The sequence below is a fragment of the Manis javanica genome, chromosome 16 (assembly GCF_040802235.1).
Source record: "Manis javanica isolate MJ-LG chromosome 16, MJ_LKY, whole genome shotgun sequence".
Classification (NCBI taxonomy): domain Eukaryota; kingdom Metazoa; phylum Chordata; class Mammalia; order Pholidota; family Manidae; genus Manis; species Manis javanica.
In genome coordinates, this window is record NC_133171.1 from 21,581,491 (window position 1) to 21,600,447 (window position 18,957).

Below are 18,957 nucleotides of genomic sequence, written 5' to 3' on the forward strand. Positions count from 1 at the left end.
GCTGTTGTGGGTCTTAAAAGATGTGTCCATACAAGGCCTGGGGCAGTTAGGACTCAGTATTAGCTATTTTTAATCATGCAAAGTACATCTGGGAACAGCCTTCATTTGCATAAAGCATATAAATCCCATAAATATTTCTGCTTCATGTCTGAATTTAACTTTCTAAATAAGGATCTGGTTTGTAGAAGCCTCCTTGTACAGTGCCATGTTCAGTTAAAATACTAAAGAAAATCCTTTTGATGTTAGTCAAGTTTAGAAGCTATTCTTAAGATAAAAGGAATGTTAGTGAAATGAAGCAGCAATAAAGTCAAATACTGCAGCTTGAATATCATAAGAGAATTCATCTACTGCTTTTCTGTTGCTTCATCATTCCCATTCTGTTTTTTCTTAACAAAATAAAATCTTAATTAACAGGAACCGTACTAACCAATCCCTGAAGTGGATGGAACTTTCAGCATTCATGTTTAAGGACTGGAGGAAAATCACAAAGTAAGGAACAAGCCTTGAAACCAACATTCGGGAGGTTCTCTTGAATCAGTTCATATTCAGTCAATAGGATTCCCCATCCTCTCTGGCAGGAGAAAACACTTTCATTTCCCCACTATAAATTTCATTTCATATTCCCACAAGAAACTAAGAACAGGTATGAGAAGAAAGGTGAATGGCACAGCCACCACCTTGAACTCTCACAGGAGGCTCGAAGGTCTAGTGGAAACCCTGGGAAGAACTAAACCCATGTGTGGAGTTCATTTCTACAGCTGCCTTCACACAGTGTGTGCCACACAGTGTGTCCCTACCCTTGTGGAAATCATGGCTAATCAGGAAAATGAAAATTGAGCAAGACTATACTAGGTTCTTGAAGGAAAAGACTAGATTTTGTTTCTTTGTTTTGTTTTTTAATCTTATACGACCTTCCTAATGAACTTTTGAATTATATAAATATGATATATATATGTATATTATATATATACACACATATATATAGCATTGTTATTGTTCTAGCAAGAGGAGGGTTGGAAACGTGCTTCGCTCCTATCACAGGAAAAGAAGCTTTCCCAGGGCGCCCTAGAGGCATCTCCTTAAAACTTGTTGGTCAGAACTGGGTCATGGGGCCACCAAAGAGGGCAGGAAAATGTCTGTCAGTCTTCCTGCATCCAAGATTCCATTCTGGGGCAAGAAAGGATATCACTATAAGATAAAAGTTGAAAGTTGATATTGCTTAAATAGTTCTAGGCAACACAAGTTATAGAACTTCTAATACTCTACAGTATTTCGGTTATGTGTTTGCTACTTTATAAATGATTGTCATATTGTAATAAGCAAAAATTTACATTTAGATTATTGTTAAATTCTGAAGCTATGTTGATTCCTCATGAATACATTGCTAATGAGTTTTCAGTTCATTATAATTTATCATTATACTATGCATAAAGGTCGTTTAGAATAATTGCAACAGATGAAGTGTAAGAAAATGTTTACATATAGCTACAATTAGAGAAAATGGAAAAGTTAGGTTAAACAAACAAAGTGTTATTATTGTTTAGAAATCATTTGTATTATTGCTCTTCCTGTGATTTTGAAGGGCCTGCTAAATGGAAATTATGGACATTTGCTTTTAACACTATTTAATACCTTAAGCCATAATGATTTTGAAAAGGAAAATGAGGTCTTCTCCTTTAAATTCCTTGACTCTTCCCTGAAAGTAAAATACAATGATGAGAAAAAAACACTTCTTCCTCTCAGTTCTTTGCACCCATCTCTGAATCCATCCATCCATCAGTTCATTCAGAGGCAACTTAAATTGCGGTATCGCTCTCCTTTGGCCCCCACTGCAAGGAGTGCCTTTGCGGTTCTTGCCTATTTTCCCATTTCACACAGGCAGCTCAAAGTGCATTGACACTGTCCAGGCAGTGTGCAGCTGAGCCCCAGGCACACCTAGGGGTGGCCGGAGGCTAGGACCGCAGTGTGGGAGGCGTCTCCACAGCTTGGGCCCCTGGCGCCCAGAAGCATGGGCCCCTGTAGCAGTCGTAATAGTGACTGCAGCAACTAGAGGGCCTTTGGGTTTAACTAGCATCTTTCAAAAGGGAAAGCATGTTTGCATTAAGTGGGATTCCTGATGCCAGGGAGTAAGAGTTCCCTATAAATGCAACTCCCAGTACAGAGAGGAAGCCATGATCTGGCCTAGCCATCCCCAGGTTTATGACAAAATGAAGCACTTAATAGTGGAATGCTAGTCCTCCCTGTATTAATTGCTCCTTGGTTGTAAACCAGCCATATCTGAAAAATTCTTTAAATTATTTTTGCCCGAACAATAATGTAACGAAATGCCTTATTTTACTTTAACTGCACTTTACATTTGTCCAGAACATACAGCTTTTTAAAGGCCTAATCTGTTCAGTTTGTTGAACACCTGTTCTCTATCAATAACTTATCAGACTTCTCTCTTCACCAATTTGCCTTGCTTTAAATTTTTAATAATTGTTAAGAAATCATCTCTCAAGACCAAAAAAATATGAATATGTCCTTGTAATTCCTAAGAAGCTGATGACTTTGATGGCTGTTCAGTAGGAGTAGTATTTTGCTATTTAATTCCATGCCACAAGCATTTATCAAGTTCCTACTGGATGCTGGAACTATGAGGATTCAGAAAACAGAAGGTGTAGGGGTGAGCTGAAATCATTCTGGCACAAACTTACAGTCCTGGATAGAAGCACAAAGGTCAGTAGTTGTATGAAAATGATGCAGAGAAAAGTGGAATATGTGTCCTTTGAAAGGAACTTTTGTAATGTGATCTAAAGTTCACTTGAAATATGTATCATTATTGTTATGGTTTTAGATAGTAAAATAGAATAATCTTTTAGATAGTCAAAACATCTGTTTTCCCATAATTTGCTGCATCTTGTCTTTGTTCCTCAGTTAAGAGAAACAAGTGTGTGGGACTCGCTTGGCAACTTCTCAGCCTGAAATAGAACAGGTTTTCTGGGTCCAAAGTCCACTTTTGTTTCCACAATAGTTGATATACATGCAGCTGCAAGTTCAGCTAAACCTGGCACATTTCCAGCAGTCATAGTGACATCTGACTATTTCACAGACAGAAGGGTGCAGGAAGCTGAATCCAGGTCTGTCATAGCAGTCCAGCAATGTCCTCAGGCCCAGGACACTCTCATTTTCTGTTCCACCATCCTTAGCATGACATTCTTCCTGGTGCTTGCTGCCTCACGGTTTCAAGGCGGCTGCCACAGCTGCAAGTGTGGCATATTCATGTCATCATCCAAGTAGTAAGAAGGAAAAGGGCAAGTGGGGAAACGTGTTTTACCAGAAGCCCCCAGCTGACTTCTCCTTAAACCTTACTGGTCAGAAATGGGTCACATGGGCTCCAGTGGAGGCTGGAAAGTGTACAGGAAGGGTATAGGAACCCAAGAGCCAGGATATGTTTAGGTTGTTAACATTATCCCCTGGGGCTAGGGTGGGGGTAGGCACACTGCTTACCCAAACTACTAGGGTTCTAGGAAGGAAGATGGGCGATGGGGGCATAAGAATAAACCTAATTTCTAGTCTGGGGGTGAGAAATAAAAACGTAATTCATGCCAAGTGCTTGAATAAGTGACTGGTACATGGTAAGTACTCATAAATACTAGTAACTAATAAAAAGAGGCACCAAATTTCCCAACATGCTAGAATTACAACCAGATTCCTCAGACTCCCTGGATAGCACCATGTGCAGAAGACATACAAGTGGGAAACATGGTTTCCAACCCTGGCAGGAGAGTTCTTTCTACCATACCTGGTCTGTGACACAGCAGGCCCTGTCCCTCCTTTCCCTGCAGCTCCCCCATCACTCCCCCATCCTCTTTCCTCTCCTTCCCCACTCATTCCCCCATTTACTCTTCCATCTTTCTTTCCATACGTGTTGCTTTTCTCTCTCGTGACGCCTCCCCTGCCTTTCAGGCCAGGACGTTTCACTGCGTCATCCTGCTCCTGACATCAAGGCTGTAACGGATGCTGACCCCACACAGGACTCCTCCAGCCCCTGTGGAACAGGTGTCCTCCACGGACTAGCAGGTGACACCCGCAGAGCTGAACCAGTTCACTCTGCCTCTGCGGCAGCACAAGTAACTCACAAGCCTGGTGACTGCCACCGCCTGGCATGCCTGGATTAGGTGCCCTATGACTGGCATTAAGGCCAGAGGAAAATCAGTTCAGAGAAAGACAACACCTTTTAATTTAACCGAATTCATTTATCCACCTTTTATTTTTAAGTAGGACCGAAAGAGGACAAATAACTTATGAAATGAACTTTGAAAGAATAGATTTGCAAGAATTATTCAGCAAGAAAGAATATTGTTTCTCATTTCAAAAAAGGTCCCTGTGAGATTGAGGAGTGGGACAAGCACTGAAGAGGAATCTGGACAGTGCGAGTCTTAAGAGCTTGGGAGATGGTCAGGGGCGGCACGAAGAGAACTCAGGGACTGTGTATTTAAAGCCATTCTGAGAATCTAAAACATTTTATTTTTGAAGGTGGGAGCTCCACCTTCAGTGTGCAATGAAGTCTTTCTTCAGCCAAACACTATGATGTCTGAATGCTAGAAAATCTGTGTTCCTTTTCATTAAAAAAAAAAAATTAAATTAGCACAAGAGGGAAATGATTCCCACTTGTCCCTAGGGAAACAGACAGGTGCAGAAGTCAAAACAAGGCTGTTAAAGCCATGCCTGCCCCTCCGTCACCCCTCAGCTCTCCACCTCAGCAGGGGGAAGCCCAACAGCCTGGGGCTGGATCTGAGGGAAACAGCAGACCTTCAGTCCCTTTACCCTCCTCTCCACCAAAGGGACGTGGGGCTGTGACGAATCCTCTGAAAATCACTGTGCCTGGCACTGCTGCCCTCCACCCAGCCGTGGAGCCTCAGCAGAACATCAAAGGCCCATGAAGGCCAGGGTATTAAATGAAGGCAAAGAGGGCCAGTAGCAAGATGTACCAGAGAAATGACTTGTTTTGGACTAAATGGCAAAAATAAACACAAGAAAACAACCGGATGATTCCAGAATGTGGGTTCTTCTACTAGACTTTGGACTAGACTCTTCTGAAGCCAGTGTCATGAGTCCAAACAAACCCAAGTCCGAGGGGCTGTTCCTGTGTAACTTGCTTGACCAAATATAATATGTAGAACATGACTAGATCTTGGTTAAAAAAAAAACTAAGACTAAAAAAGCTTTGGAGATGAAATTTTAATCTGGACTGACTATTAAAACTTGGATATAAGTAAGTGGCTACTGATAATTTTCTTAGGTGTGATAATTGTGATTATGCAAGAAAATGTCCTTATTCTTAAGACAAGCAGGATGAAATATTTAGAGGTAAAATCTCAAGTTGTCTACCACTTAAACTTGTAAGTCAGATAGATGATAGACAAAGACAGAGAATCATGTGGAAAATGCTAATTATTGAATCAAGGTGTTTGATATTTTTCACTATAAGTTGGGTGAGAATTCACATGTGAATCAGAGTAAGAGGCAATGTCTGGTGCTTAGTAAACAGGCACCCATGCATTTTCTTTTTGCTTCCCTGAAACACACAGCAGAGCTTCTGCAAGTGACAGGACAGCAGAGAGGCCGGAGGGACCGTGGAGGTCATCAGGCCAATGTGCAATGCCACCGGAGGAGGAGCCTTATCAATGGTATGTGCAGATAGAAGGCCAGCCTTCTGAGGCTCTTGTACGACGGGAAATCTGGGATTAGGAAGACACGTCGTGAGGCCCTAGGGTACCTCAGGCGAGGCACATCACCACTGAGATGTTCCTTCGTCCTGTCTATCTTTTTCTTACAGGGTAACAGGCCAGATCTCACACAGTCAAATGTGTTTGAAGGGCCTCAAGCAGAACTACCACGAAGCCAAGAGTCCTGGTAAATGCTGGCTCTGGCTAGCCTGGCCTCTGCCTCCCCACCACCCTCCACTTTGCTCCTGGCCCGGCGCTTCCTACAGTGGCCCCTGCAGCATCTGGCTCGCCTGGGCTCTCGTGGGAAGGGCGTGCGCAGGATCTTAATGCCGATGGGCTCCTGCCTCCTCGTGGGTGTTCTCACCCTACTCCTGTGCCATCGTGCTGATGAAATGTCATAAGCAGCTGCTCAGGGCTTCCTGTCCCCCTCAACATAGAGGAGGTGGCTAGCCCACATTCTTACAAAATAAAACTGAAGAAATCAGGGGTGGTTTAAAACAGATTTAAAAAAAAACAAACACAATGTATTAAAACTGTAAATCCAGAATCATTCAGATGAGTGTAGCTCATTGTGTGCTACAAGTCACAGGCTCCAGAAGGAAAACTAGCCGTGGGGCGTGTTTACTGTGTGACAGGGGCTGGCCTAGGCCTTGCAGTGTGGTCACACTTAAGCTTCAAGCAGCCCCTGAGGGACAAGTTACTCCCCGTTCAGAGGTGTGGCTTCCCAGGCTTGGACAGGTGGGTGATGTGTCCAAAAAGCAGGAGTCCACTGTCTGGGTCCCACTCCACAGCCTGCACTTGCTCTGGCCACAAGGTACGCCAGGGGGGAGCTACCTGCACAGAAAGGGCCTCAGGTGATGTGGTGGCAACGGAACGGTCCACTCAGCCAGACTCCACTGCTGTTTTCCAACCACTTCAGCCAGGGAGGGCGGCCAAGGTGCAAACCCACGGTGGGGCCCAGCCCTGCCTGCCGGCTGGCAGCAACCCCAACTCCATTTGGGCCCCTGGGCTTCCAGTCCAGGAACACGCAGGCCCTGCAGTGGGGACCAAGTCTGAGACAGCCATCAGGCTTCACGGCGTCCTCAGTAGCCAGCGCAGGGGCGGTTGAAGGCGGGTGCCCATGCCCTGGCCCACTGCGCATGTTAGTGTTGGTGATGGAGCCTGTCCGGGGCAGCGCCCATGTCAAACATGCATGAACGTACAAACTCAGTCCCCTGTGCCGCGACCTCCTGGCTGAGCCCTGAGAAAGGCCTGGAGTGGGACGCCCCCTAGGGAATAGGCACCCCGCTCACCTAGGGTCGCCGCCAGAGCTCTAGCTGTGCTCCTACCAAATCAGGGTGCCGCTATCAGCCTTCCTCTTCTCCACGCAGCCGGCTGCTGCCAGTGCTGGGTTGCAGACCCAGTCCTCCCTAAAACTACGCTTTCCCTCTCCAGGCCCCAGACTTCCACAGCCCATAAGATGCATACTTGGTTTCCGTCAACAGACCTGATCAGCGTTTGTCGTGTTGAAACAGAGATGTTCTGTGCAGAGCGCTGTAAGTGCACTCCACTGAATCCCTCCTGGGACCAGTGGGTTACATAAATAAATGAGCGTCCACTAAGCAAAGCCTGCTCTGGGTTCTGGTGGAGTTGGGGGTGTGGCCAAAAGTCCAGGAGAGGATAAGAGGAAGGTGGGGCGGCGACAGTGTGAGGCCCAGTGCAGATGCCCTGAGGGTAGTACCAAGCAAAACACTATTTGGGTTCAAAAAAGAAGAAAAACCCCTGGTTGTCAGGGATACGATTGCAAGGAAGCCACAGCATTTTATATTTTTCAGGCCAAAATATTATGTGCCAGGGGACAAAAATTAAATTCATGTCTTGCCCCACCTTATCTCTTGCCTGACCCACATATGCATTCTACATTCCAGCCAGGCTAAATCATTTGTTTTACCTGTGTTTTCTGCCATTTTTTGCCTTCAACTTTGCTCTTTCTACCTGAATCACCTCCTTTCAAGCCACCATCTCCAAATGGCTAACTCTAAATTTAGACATATTTAGATTCATGTCAGGGGGCTCCTTTTCTGCAAGGGTCTCTGTTAGGTACCCGTGGACCCCAAAGCCACATGTGTGTCATCACTGATGGTAGGGGGTGAAGGTCGTTAGCCTGGCTTCTGGAGCTGGGATGCCTGGCTGTGAATCCTGGCTCCGTGGTCCACCAGCTCAATCACACTGACTTGTTAAGGGGACTGAATTTCTATCCACAAAGCATTTATAATAGAGCCGGGCTCAGAAAGCATAACCAGACACTGGCATTACTGCCACCACCAGTGCCAGCACCAACACCATGGCATATGCCACCCTGGATTTGATTCTTATTTGTCTGTCTATCCCATGACTGGTTCTTCCGTTGCACAAGGAGTGTGTATTCCCCAACTTGCTGTCTTGCATTCTTCATACATTGCCCAGCACATCGTAGCATTCAGTGAATGCTTATTGGAACTGGGGCTGCATGAGTCGACAAGGGGGGTGAATATGGGCAATTCCTCAGGAAAAGACCTGAGCACAGTTTACAGCACTGGTGTGGCCCAAGGCCTGGCCTTGTTTCAGGTGATGAAGGTAGAACGGAGGCCATCAGAGTCAAGGAGCACAGACCCGTGAATTCTAACATTAGAGGGAACATTCCAATGGGTTCTTTTTATCTCTGGGGCTGAGATCAGGAAATGCAGGGAAGTGCTGGGAAGACAAGAAGCCTGGAATGAGATCCTTGCACCAGATCTGAATCAACAGTCATGTGAATAAACCTTTTCTTAAGACAAATCTTCAAAGGAATTATCAACCTGTTCACATCATGCCTTATACCGACCCCTACAGGCCCTATAAAACCCGAAACCTTAAACCCTTATGCGCACCTCCTCTCAGGTTGCCTGCACTCCCGTCTGAGTGTGTACTGTCTTATGTCAAATTTTCTTGCTGCATAAGCCTGTTGCACTTCATTTCTGAACGCTTTTTCACCATAAGACAAGAAATCACTGACCTCTGCCTCTGGTAAGTGTCTTTGTCCCTTTAATATTTCATTCAACTTTCTGGTCTTAACATAATCCTTTTCTCTATCTCTGTTTTATTTCAGACCAATAAGGAAGTGGAAGTTCTCCAAACATGAACTCACTCCATCCAGTGCCCCACTGCTGCTCTGAAATCCTGGGGTCCCGGGGCGTAGTTCCCAGGCTGTGTAGGTCAAGTGGACGTTGGACGCCAGGTGGCCCTGGCATCGGGAGCTGGCCAGGGATCCCCCCCACCCTGAGCAATTCAGTGAGCTTCCCTCTCCTCCCCTGATCCTCCTCTCTCTCCCCTGCCTGCGCAGCTGCTGACATTGGCTCCTACTCTTGCTTTAATGAATTCCTTCCTTGCTGGCACTTGTTTGACCTGACAGAGAATCCTTTCCTGATCGGAGTCAAGAACCCTCCCCCATCCCAGTTGACGTTTCACCTAGTGGTCAGGGAGAGACCTGCCCAGACGCAGCTGCTCAGCTGCACAGTGATCCGTGACCAGTGATTATGACTCACTGAAAGCTCAGATAATGGTTAGCCCTTTTTAGCAATACAGTAGATTTTAATAAAGGTGTGTGCATTCCCCCCACCCCCCATGCGTACTTTTTTTAGACACAGTTGTACCCTGGGAAGCCAGAAACGCCACTTGACCGACCTGCCTTATTGTGATGTCTGCTTTCTTGTGGTGGTCCAGAAGACCCTGCAGACCCTCACGCAGCGCCTGTATTGTCTGATCCTGGATATGATCTGGAATTCCCAGAGAAGGTGAGGCGAGGGCAACACCACCATGGTGGGGAGTGCTGGCAGAAATCGGTGTAGGATGCAACTGGGAGAATAGAATTTAATAGACTACACATACCTGTTGTGGTGGTTCTAAGAAAACCCAGAGTCCAGCCTTGCCCAACACTATGGACTTGCTTATAGCTGGTATTTTTTGATCCATTCCTGTACCAGATTCTTTACCTATAATTAATTCTCCAAAATCAACAAAAGAAGCATAATGATCCGTAGTTTACAGGTGAGAAGACGGGAGTTCTGAGTGGTAAAATGACCTGTTCAAGGTCACATGGCTAGAAAGTGGCTGAGCTATTATTAGAGTCTGGATTTCCCCAATACTGGAGTCCATGACTGAATATTTTCAATCTCACACCCTTTCATAGAGTTGTTCAGAAGCTGTGAGGCTCCATTCAGGAAAATCAGGCTGTGGGTCACATGAAGGTAGGTTATAAAGTCATAAAATCGTAGAATCTTAAAGCAAAAAGGGATAGTCAAAGGGACTAGTCTCTTTCATTTTGCATGTGGGAAAACTTACATTAAGAACCTTGCCAAAAACCCCATACACAAAAGTAAACTCAAAATGGATCAAAGACTTGAATGTAAGTCATGAAACCATAAAACTCTTAGAAGACAACATAGGCAAACATCTCCTGAATATAAGCATGAGCAACTTCTTCGTGAATGCATCTCCTCGAGCAAGGGAAACCAAAGCAAACCATCAACAGAACAAAAAGGCATCCTGCAGTGTGGGAGAATCTATTTGTAAATGGCATATCTGACAAGGGATTAACATCCAAAATATATAAAGAACTTACACACCTCAACACCCAAAAAGCAAATTAACTCGATTAACAAATGGGCAGAGGATATGAAGAGACAGTTCTCCAAAGAAGAAATTCAGATGGCCAACAGACACATGAAAAGATGCTCCACATAGCTAGTCATCAGGGAAATGCAAATTAAAACCACAATGAGATATCACCTCACACCAGTAAGGATGGCCAGCATCCAAAAGACTAAGAACAACAAATGCTGGCAAGGATGTGGAGAAAGGGGAACCCTCCTACACTGCTGGTGGGAATGTAAGCTAGTTCAACCATTGTGGAAAGCAACATGGAGGGCCCTCAAAAAACTAAAAATAGAAATACCATTTGACCCGGGAATCCCACTCCTTGGAATTTACCCAAAGAATACAACTTCTCAGATTCAAAAAGACATATGCACCCCTATGTTTATCATGGCACTTTTTACAATAGCCAAGATATGGAAGCAGCCTAAGTGTCCATTAGTAGATGAATGGATAAAGAAGATGTGGTACATATACACAATGGAATACTATTCAGCCATAAGAAAGAAACAAATCCTACCGTTTGCAACAACATGGATGGAGCTGGGGGATATTATCTCAGTGAAATCAGCCAGGTGGAGAAAGACAAATGCCAAATGATTTCCCTCATTTGTGGAGTATAACAATGAAGCAAAACTGAAGGAACAAAGTAACAGCAGACTCAGAGACTCCAAGAATGAACTGTTGGTTATCAAAGAGGAGGGGTGTGGGAGGGCAGGTGCAGAGGGAGGGACAAGGGGATTATGTTTAGTGCACATGGTGTGGGGGATCACACGGAGAACAATGTAGCACAGAGAAAGGTGCATAGTGGATCTGTGGCATCTTACTACACTGATGGACAGTGACTGCATTGGGGTATGGGTGGGGACTTGATAATATGGGTAAATGTAGTAACCACATTGTTTTTCATGTGAAACCTTCATAAGAGTGTATATCAATCATACCTTAATAAAAATAAGTAAGAAAAAGAAAAAGGAACCTTGCCAAAAAATATCACACGTCAGTCTCATCTGTTGGTGACCCAAGCGTAGAACACAGGCTCAATTTAGTTAACCAGCTCTGTCTATGGTGTACGCCTCTCGTGGCCAGGTCTCTCAGCTCCTGCACACAGGACTTTCTGCAGACCTTGTTCAGGAAGCAGGGACCCCTCCTTGTGCTGCAGAGGATGATCCTGGCTGGTGCCTGAAGAGTAAACAGGTGAGGACAAGGGTCAAAGAAGGAACTGTGTGCTTTGATTCATTCACTCACTGCCTTTCACACAGCAGCCCTCTACTTAGGACCTGCCTGCGTGCCGGCACCTTCTTTCCTTGAACTGCCAGGCAGGGCAGATGTGCACAAACCTGGACACTGTCAGACCTTGTGCAGTGGGTCGAAGGGCCAGGAAATGAGATCTCCATTGTGGTACTGACAACAATCAGTGAAGAAAATTTTCAAGCTGCCTTGAGGTCAGAGGGGAGGGAGCTGAGCTGAAGTGTGAGGTATAACTTCTCCTAAATGTGAATGTCAAAAACACTGTTTTGAGGTAGTTTTGGAATAAAATGCTGTTCTGAGGTACGTTTGGAATGGCTTGTCTTGCATGAAATGAAGTCTGAGACTTTGGGATGATTTATTCTAATGCAATTAGTAGGAATAATGAGAAGCATCCATTTCTGTAACATCAAGTTTATGTCTTGTGGCTACTGAGGGCATTTAGCACAGTAAGTGTGGCCCCTGTGCACAAGGCAGCATGTGTGCAGCACCTCCATCAGTTCCAAGGGCACGAGACCCTCTCTATCTAAGTAGAAAGCATAAACTCCTGAAGCATTTTATTCATGAGACTCTTTGGACTCTAAATTTTGCACGTAATCAAAGAAACGTTGAATGAAAACACGCAGGACAGAAAAGCCAGCTCAGCAAGTGAAGCTCCTGCTCAAGGTTTGTGATTAGCAGCGACCTTGGACCTGAAGCCTCCATCCAATTTCTATTTCATTCTCTCAATGTGCTTGTTTGGAATCTTTCAACACCATTTTAAAAAGGTGGTAATATTGGGCCTTCTTTTGCACCAGAATGTCAGCAAAATGTCTCGATACCTCTGAAGAAGCACGTGTGAAGTCAGTGTGTGGGAGGGTATAGGCATCACCTTAGCAGCATCCCTATGACTATAACAGGTCTCATAATGACACATGCAAAATTCTCTGATTTGACATGGGAAATGCCCCTTCCATGTGCAGAGATGCAATAACAATTCAATCTGTTGGGCTTCGTGAGAAATGAGGCTTGATGGCCTGCCTTTTTTGGTCAGATGCATGGATGAGGAGATTCTAGCCAATGTCTAACTCTGTCCACAGCATATTTGCTGCATTAGTAGAAATCAGACCATCTTTCCAACAAAGGCAGCTAGGCTGAGACTTGACTGATTCAGTGTTTTGGAATCCTGACAGGCAATGGAAGTAGAGCTATGTGACTGCTTAGATCCGTGTGGCTATTGATCAACCAAGTATGAATGAACTACTAATAACTGCCACAGGGGAAGGGTCGTGCCTCTGCTGACTTCACCTGCTGTGGGACTCGGGACAGATGAGGCCTGACACAAACAGGAGGAATGAAGGTGAGAATCTCCCTAATGGGGTTGTCAGCAGGGGGGGCTGGCTGGGAGGCCCGGACACATTCTTGAGTCAAAGCCAGCATGCAGATGGCCTCTCCCTCTGCTCTAGTCAAACTTGTCTAGTTGCGTCTAAGAAATGCCTGCAGTAGGCAAACAGAGGCTTTTCAAATAGTCCATGCTTCCTGCCCTTTATGTACATGTTCACCATAAAAAAACCTTAATTTGGCAGCCAGAGCTACCTCGTTACCGTCAGCACACTGGACTCCAGCAGATACCCTGCTGTCCAAGTGAGGAGCCGAGAAGGTGCTCATACAAGGGGAAATTCTGTTGCTCACTAGTGAGGAGGCACCTCCCACGCCAGGACTGAATGTGTGTTTAGTGCGATGACCACCTTGAGTCTCCACCCTTCCCTGTTCCAGCCCTGACGGCAAGCAGAATAGACCGTGGAGTGCCTCACCCTTAACCTTCCCAGCAATCTTTCTAGGTGTGGAAGCTAGTCTCCCCACTTTCTTAGTACAGGTCTCTGCTTTTCAGCATTAACTGAGGGCAGTGTGCCCAAGCCTTGCTGACATTAGACCATCACCTGGGCAACTTAAAATAAATGCATATTTGCCAGCCTTATCCCATATCTCATGAATCAGAACTGGTGGGGCCAGGGCGGGGGTGGAGCTACATCTGCTGTTCCAGCACTCTGGGTGGTTCTGATCTACAGCTGAGATATAGGACACCAGGTCCCTAGGTTCAGTTCTGAGGGGAAAAAGAGACTCTGTAGGTCTCAGACAGAATTTTCCCTGAATAACAGCTGCTGAGACCCTCTAGGAATCTATGAAGCCATTGTTGCAATGCCTACCTTATGTGCTAGCGCCTTTGGTTTGAACTGCAATCTTTTTGGAGGAGGCTCTGGACCCTATTAAGCCAGACGTCTTAACAGCTACCATGTGCCAAGCCCTTTGGGCACCACATATGCTAAACACACTCCCTGTCTATAGGAATCTCCACAGGGACAATAGCACTCTTCTACAGGAAAAATCAGATGGTAGTCCAGGGACAGAAGAGCTGGTGGTCCCAAGGGGAGAGCTCTGGCACACCTTGACCCGGGGATGCTGGTGCCTGTTCCCCAGGCCAGGGAGAGCCTTTGCTTAGTCTTCAGCCCCTTCTCTCTCTCACGACTGGTGAAATGCCTGGCAGTTCATTGCATCTCTGCTGGGTGCAGCTGTCCCCAGGTTTTGTAGAGGATACCTCCCAGTGCTGAGGAAAGAATTGAAGGAAGATTAGAATATCCAGTAAGGCTGTAGATCCATGGGGTAAGTACTCAGGGGACTGTGGGGTTAAGGGAGGAAGGGAGACAGTGACAATGAAGATAAGACCAAAAGGGCCAGGAATGCTGCCTCTGCCAGATGCATGGGGAACCCAGCTATGCATTCTGAGCCTGATATGCCAGGGCTCTGCTTTTGGCCTCTGGGTCCACCCTTCAGACTCTGGTTTTCTGACTTACACATGCTCATTGCAGGGCGAGGGAGTCAGTGGGGTGGGATGCTCTGAACTGCAGAAAGTTGTCGGACCAGCTAACCACACTACGTCAAAGGAGAACACACCGAGTCAGAGAGCAGAGAGCAGCCGAGGCCAGTGCACAAAAGGTGTGTCTTGGAGCAGGCTGTTACATGCTCCTGAAAGGATTGCTGGGGGAAACGACTGGGTTTTGGAAGGAATGCGCCTTTTAATGTTCTGAGGAACCTAAGAATGTCCTGTAGAGGGGTGCTGATTCCTCTCTATTCTAATAAAGAAGCAATGTGTGATTTCCTTTTAAACAACTAGAAAAAACATGTTCATGTCTAACTACATCAAAACTAGAGCCCAAGGTTTAATTCTGAAGATAATGAAAGTCCAAAACTGAAATAGTTCCCTTTAAAAAAAGTCACAGTAGGTCATAGCTTTACTTACATCACACAATGTGTATCACTAGCAAAATTCCCCATCCAGACTTTAGTGTATAAATAAATGACAGAATTTAATTCATATAAACTCATCTGAAAAAATTTTCCTTAACTTAAAAGACAAAAAATATGGTATTTAGTAAAAAAGAATGGGGAATGTGGGTGTCTCACCTGATGGTTTTGGCCCCCGTCAAATTCACTCCGGATTCACTGAGACTAAATAATGACAATGGAATGTTGTGAATAAAAAGGGGCCCAAACCAAGCTTTATTCTCATGGCGGTAGGTTGAGTGCTAGAATCCTGTCTGCCCCATCTCTGCCTCCAGCCCAGCCTCTGCCCCAGGCTCTGGCCCTGCCCAGGTTCTGCCCTCCCCTCCAGCTCTGCTCTCCTCTCTCCTGCTCCCTGGCTCTCTTCTCTAGGTAACCTGCCTTCTGCTTCAGGCTCTGATCTTAGCACCGGGAGAACCTTTTTACAGCAACATAGGTAATAATGGCTTGTCACCAAAAGGTACACAAGCATGCACCCGCGCAGTAGGCTAAGTATGACATCATCTCAGTACACAACTGGCGAGATTAGGATCAGCTGAGGATCCTGGCCACGGAACTTCCATATTCCTTACAGTGGGCTTCTGGTTTCTAAAAAGTGAAAGATCAAATTACTTGGACATTAAACCAGAAAGCAAGTGGCCTCTGAAGGGTCTGCCAGACAGTCAGCCTGGATGGTTGCTGATGCCCTGTGGGAACCCCAGTCCCAGCTGGGCCTCAGCACTCAGCACAGTGGAGATGTGCACTGTGGTCACCTGACACCTGCCGATATTTTGGGTATAAAATGCTATTTGAGCTTTTTCTTGATTATGACTGAACTTGGACTCTCTATATGTTTATATGAAAACCATAGGTTTTTCCTCTTCTGTGAAATGAGTAACCATATTTTTTGTCCATTTTTCTATTTGTTTGGGTGTTTTCTTCCTGTAGTGTTTATATATGTATATATTATATAAAATGCTAATAGTTTTTTCTAAGTAACATGTTAGAAATACATTCCCCAGACTTATGTCTTGTCTTTTCATATTTTGGAAATTATGTCTTTCAATAAACAACAGCTCTATGTTAGTAGACTTATTTATCTACATTTTACTTTATGGATTCTCCCTTGTCTTTTTTTGTCTTAAATCTTGTTTGTAACAAAAGGTTGCAAAGACAATCTCCTGTATTTTCTTCAGAAAATGTATGCATTTAATCCGCCAGGAATTATTTTTTGGTTATGGTGTGGGTCCTTAGAGAAAGGATTGTCTGGACATTATTTATTAAACTGCCCATCCCTTCCACACTCTAAAACTGCTACTCTGGCTTCTTTCATTATGTGAGGGTCTGACTCTGAAGCTCCAGTTATTGTTTACTGATATATTTATCTATCTCTGCCTCAGTAACACAGTGGTGAAATCTTAAATAGTCCCAGAAGTCTGGTGGACAAATTCTCTCCATACTGATTTGCACAGTTTTTCTTCAGGAGTGTATTGACTATTCTTTTTTCTCCTTGGCTATTTTTGGTCTTTTGCTTTTTCTATAAATTTTACAATCAGCTTATCTGACTCTACAAAACCAATAAAATTTTCTGAAGGTTTACTTTCTCTCATTGTAATTTTTCTGTAACATAGACTGAGTCTGCACAAGTATCAGTCAGCTGCCTAAAAGGTCATGGAATGAATGCCATCCGTCCTAAAAAATGTGATTTGCAACATTTCATTTAGTGTAAAAAACATGAAACATTCCAACCTATAGAAACCTAGTCAAGATCAATGAATGGACATCTTACATAGTCTGTCCCAGCTAGCTCATTTTCAAATTGGGCTTATCTTTGGAGAATCTAAGCTTTCTGTAAAATCAGTGAACAAGTGTTTATTCATAGGCAATTATAACATACCCAGCCCTATTCTAGATATGTATAGAAAATATAAATGGAGTAAAATATAATTTAGGTCTCCTAAGGATTTTTTTGGGATAATTTATTGTGGAAACCACTGATAAGAGATAAAATTCCCAACTTTGTTGTTCTGACTGTGGGCTACTTGGCAAGACTTCATAGCAAATTCGAAGGGAATGATAATACTTCTGGGCAGAGTGACTTTGGTATAACAGAAGAATGTACGCAGTTGGAAGCATGAGCGGAGAACATGGTTCAGATGTCCACTAAGTTTTTAAAAGCTAAAATTATAATGGGGTCTCAGCTTGATAATTTACATAGGGCTCTGTTTTGATGTACCTAGAGGCTAGAACAGGCTGCTGCTTGATTTAAGAGGCTCAATGTATGAATTCAGTATAATCCCAAGCCTGAAATATTTGAGCACCAGCAATAAGGCAGGCATTGACCCCCGGAAGTCCCTGCTTCCTTGGGTCCAGAATCTGGTTGGCTGAGATGCTCTTGGGAGATGACTCATTCCAAGGCAGCAGACGACTGAACACAGATTCTGGGGTGAGAGGACAGAGCTCTGGGCTCCACTATTCCTCCAGCTTGCATCCCCCTCGGCCGCACACTAACCACTCCTCTCACCTAATTCTAGCCATAGGAGCCTGAAGGAAGCATCAAGCTCAGAGAAGCCAGCTGTGTATCTGGAAAGAGCTGAGACAGGACGAAACACCAGGGATGGCCAGCTGGGTATCACCGCAGAAAGTCAAAAGGAAAGAAGGAACTTAGCAGTTGCTGTGTAGTAGTGGACAGGACTGTTTCGTGAGCACAAAGAAGATGCCCCCTTGAGATTCCCATGATTGGGAGAAATTTAAAGGAGAAAAGAAGAAAGTTAGGGATTTCTCAAATTTACACTATACCAATGAATCTCACTCAGGGACACCACCATACTTTCAATTCATATTTGTAAAAGTCATTGTAGGAGGGCACATTATCATTGAAATCGTATTTTAAAGAGGTAGTGAATGGAGACTCTGAGGAAATTCAGAGAATAAAGGACTTAAAGAAATGTATTGCCTGTGTTCTCTGACTCTGGGGAAAACGGCATAGAAATTATTCCAAGAACAGAGCTTTCCTTCCTCTGTGGAAAAAAACCAAACTATTCTGAGAGCATTCCCCCCTTCCTAAGCAGACTTAATATTAGAGCCTCCTGTGGTTGAAAATCTATTTTTCCCTTGTTCTCCTGCCAGGGAAAATTCTATTTCGTTACCTACATGGGAATTTTCCAAATAGATGGGGAGAAAAAGTTCATCCCGAAAAGGAGGAGGATGCTAAAGCCCGAACAGCCAGAGATCTACCAGGGGAGCGCTATGGGCCAGACACCAAGGGGTGCAGCTCACCAGCACGACTGCTGGAGCAAACCGCTTCCTCTCATCACAATTACAGAGAAAGCATATTCTGCCTCTCATACGTGACGTAACCCTCTCTCACCCACTGACTAAATATCGAAAAGATTCAGTTCTGTGAAACGTGTGTATCTTTGAGAATCCTTACAAATGAAAATATAGTACATTTTCATTTGTATTTCATTAGGTTATTAAGTTAAATAACTTGTGAAATTAGAAGGTTCTCCTTGTTGGGAGAATTTGGAAAACAGGGAGGAAGAAAGGTAGTCTGGAAGAATACAAACTCGGAATCCAGACAGTGCGCGGTCAGATCCTGGCTCCAATACTTGCTGTATAATTGGGCAAATTTCTTAGCTTTAGTTACTTCATCTTAGCCTCAGAATCACACTTTCTGATAAAACATGGCAGAAGGGATAAAGGAATTTGCAAAACTCAAGGAAAGTACAAATTAATACTGAATTAAAAAATCTGAAAATTGAATAAGATGTTGTCAAGTTTCTCCTGACAGACATAAAGGTCATTATCTTCTAAATATCATGCACAAACTGAACTGTTCCTTCCTCGGCCCATCTCTCTCATGCAGACTTCCTATGGGACCAGCTGGCACTGCCTGGAACCCTCTTCACTTGGATCCACACATTAATCAAATATATTTCCCATCCTCCCAGGCACTGCAGTGGCAGTCTTAAAAACCATCCCCCCCCTGCAGAATGCGGGTCACTGTTGCTCAGCCTGCCGCAGCAGTCTGCTTACAAGGTTGGCGCAA

At 44.6% G+C, this 18,957-nt stretch overlaps 1 protein-coding gene and 2 long non-coding RNA genes across 4 annotated transcripts in view; 1 reads left to right on the forward strand and 2 right to left on the reverse strand.

The window, feature by feature from the left end:
• The window catches only part of SH3BGRL2 (SH3 domain binding glutamate rich protein like 2), a 54,299-nt gene extending 47,447 nt beyond the window's left edge, over nt 1-6,852 (reverse strand). The window contains exon 1 of the mRNA XM_073224284.1: nt 6,657-6,852. Within this exon, the coding sequence (XP_073080385.1) occupies nt 6,657-6,852 (196 nt within the window). The remainder of the gene's footprint in view (nt 1-6,656) is intronic.
• A 401-nt stretch (nt 6,853-7,253) lies between these two features.
• LOC118970159 (uncharacterized) lies at nt 7,254-17,848 on the forward strand. The gene is made up of 5 exons (XR_012126306.1): nt 7,254-8,735; nt 8,818-9,502; nt 9,898-9,955; nt 12,782-12,948; nt 17,441-17,848. It is a non-coding gene; the product is annotated as an uncharacterized lncRNA (long non-coding RNA).
• LOC118970157 (uncharacterized) overlaps nt 10,194-18,957 on the reverse strand; it is a 34,068-nt gene continuing 25,304 nt past the window's right edge. The window contains exons 4-5 of one of the 2 annotated variants that reach the window (XR_012126304.1): nt 14,034-14,193; nt 10,194-11,543 (exon numbers count right to left, since the gene is read on the reverse strand). This is a non-coding gene — a long non-coding RNA (uncharacterized lncRNA). Of the gene's footprint in view, nt 11,544-13,795; nt 14,194-18,957 lie in introns of both variants that reach the window. The other variant, XR_012126305.1, reaches the window with a different exon arrangement.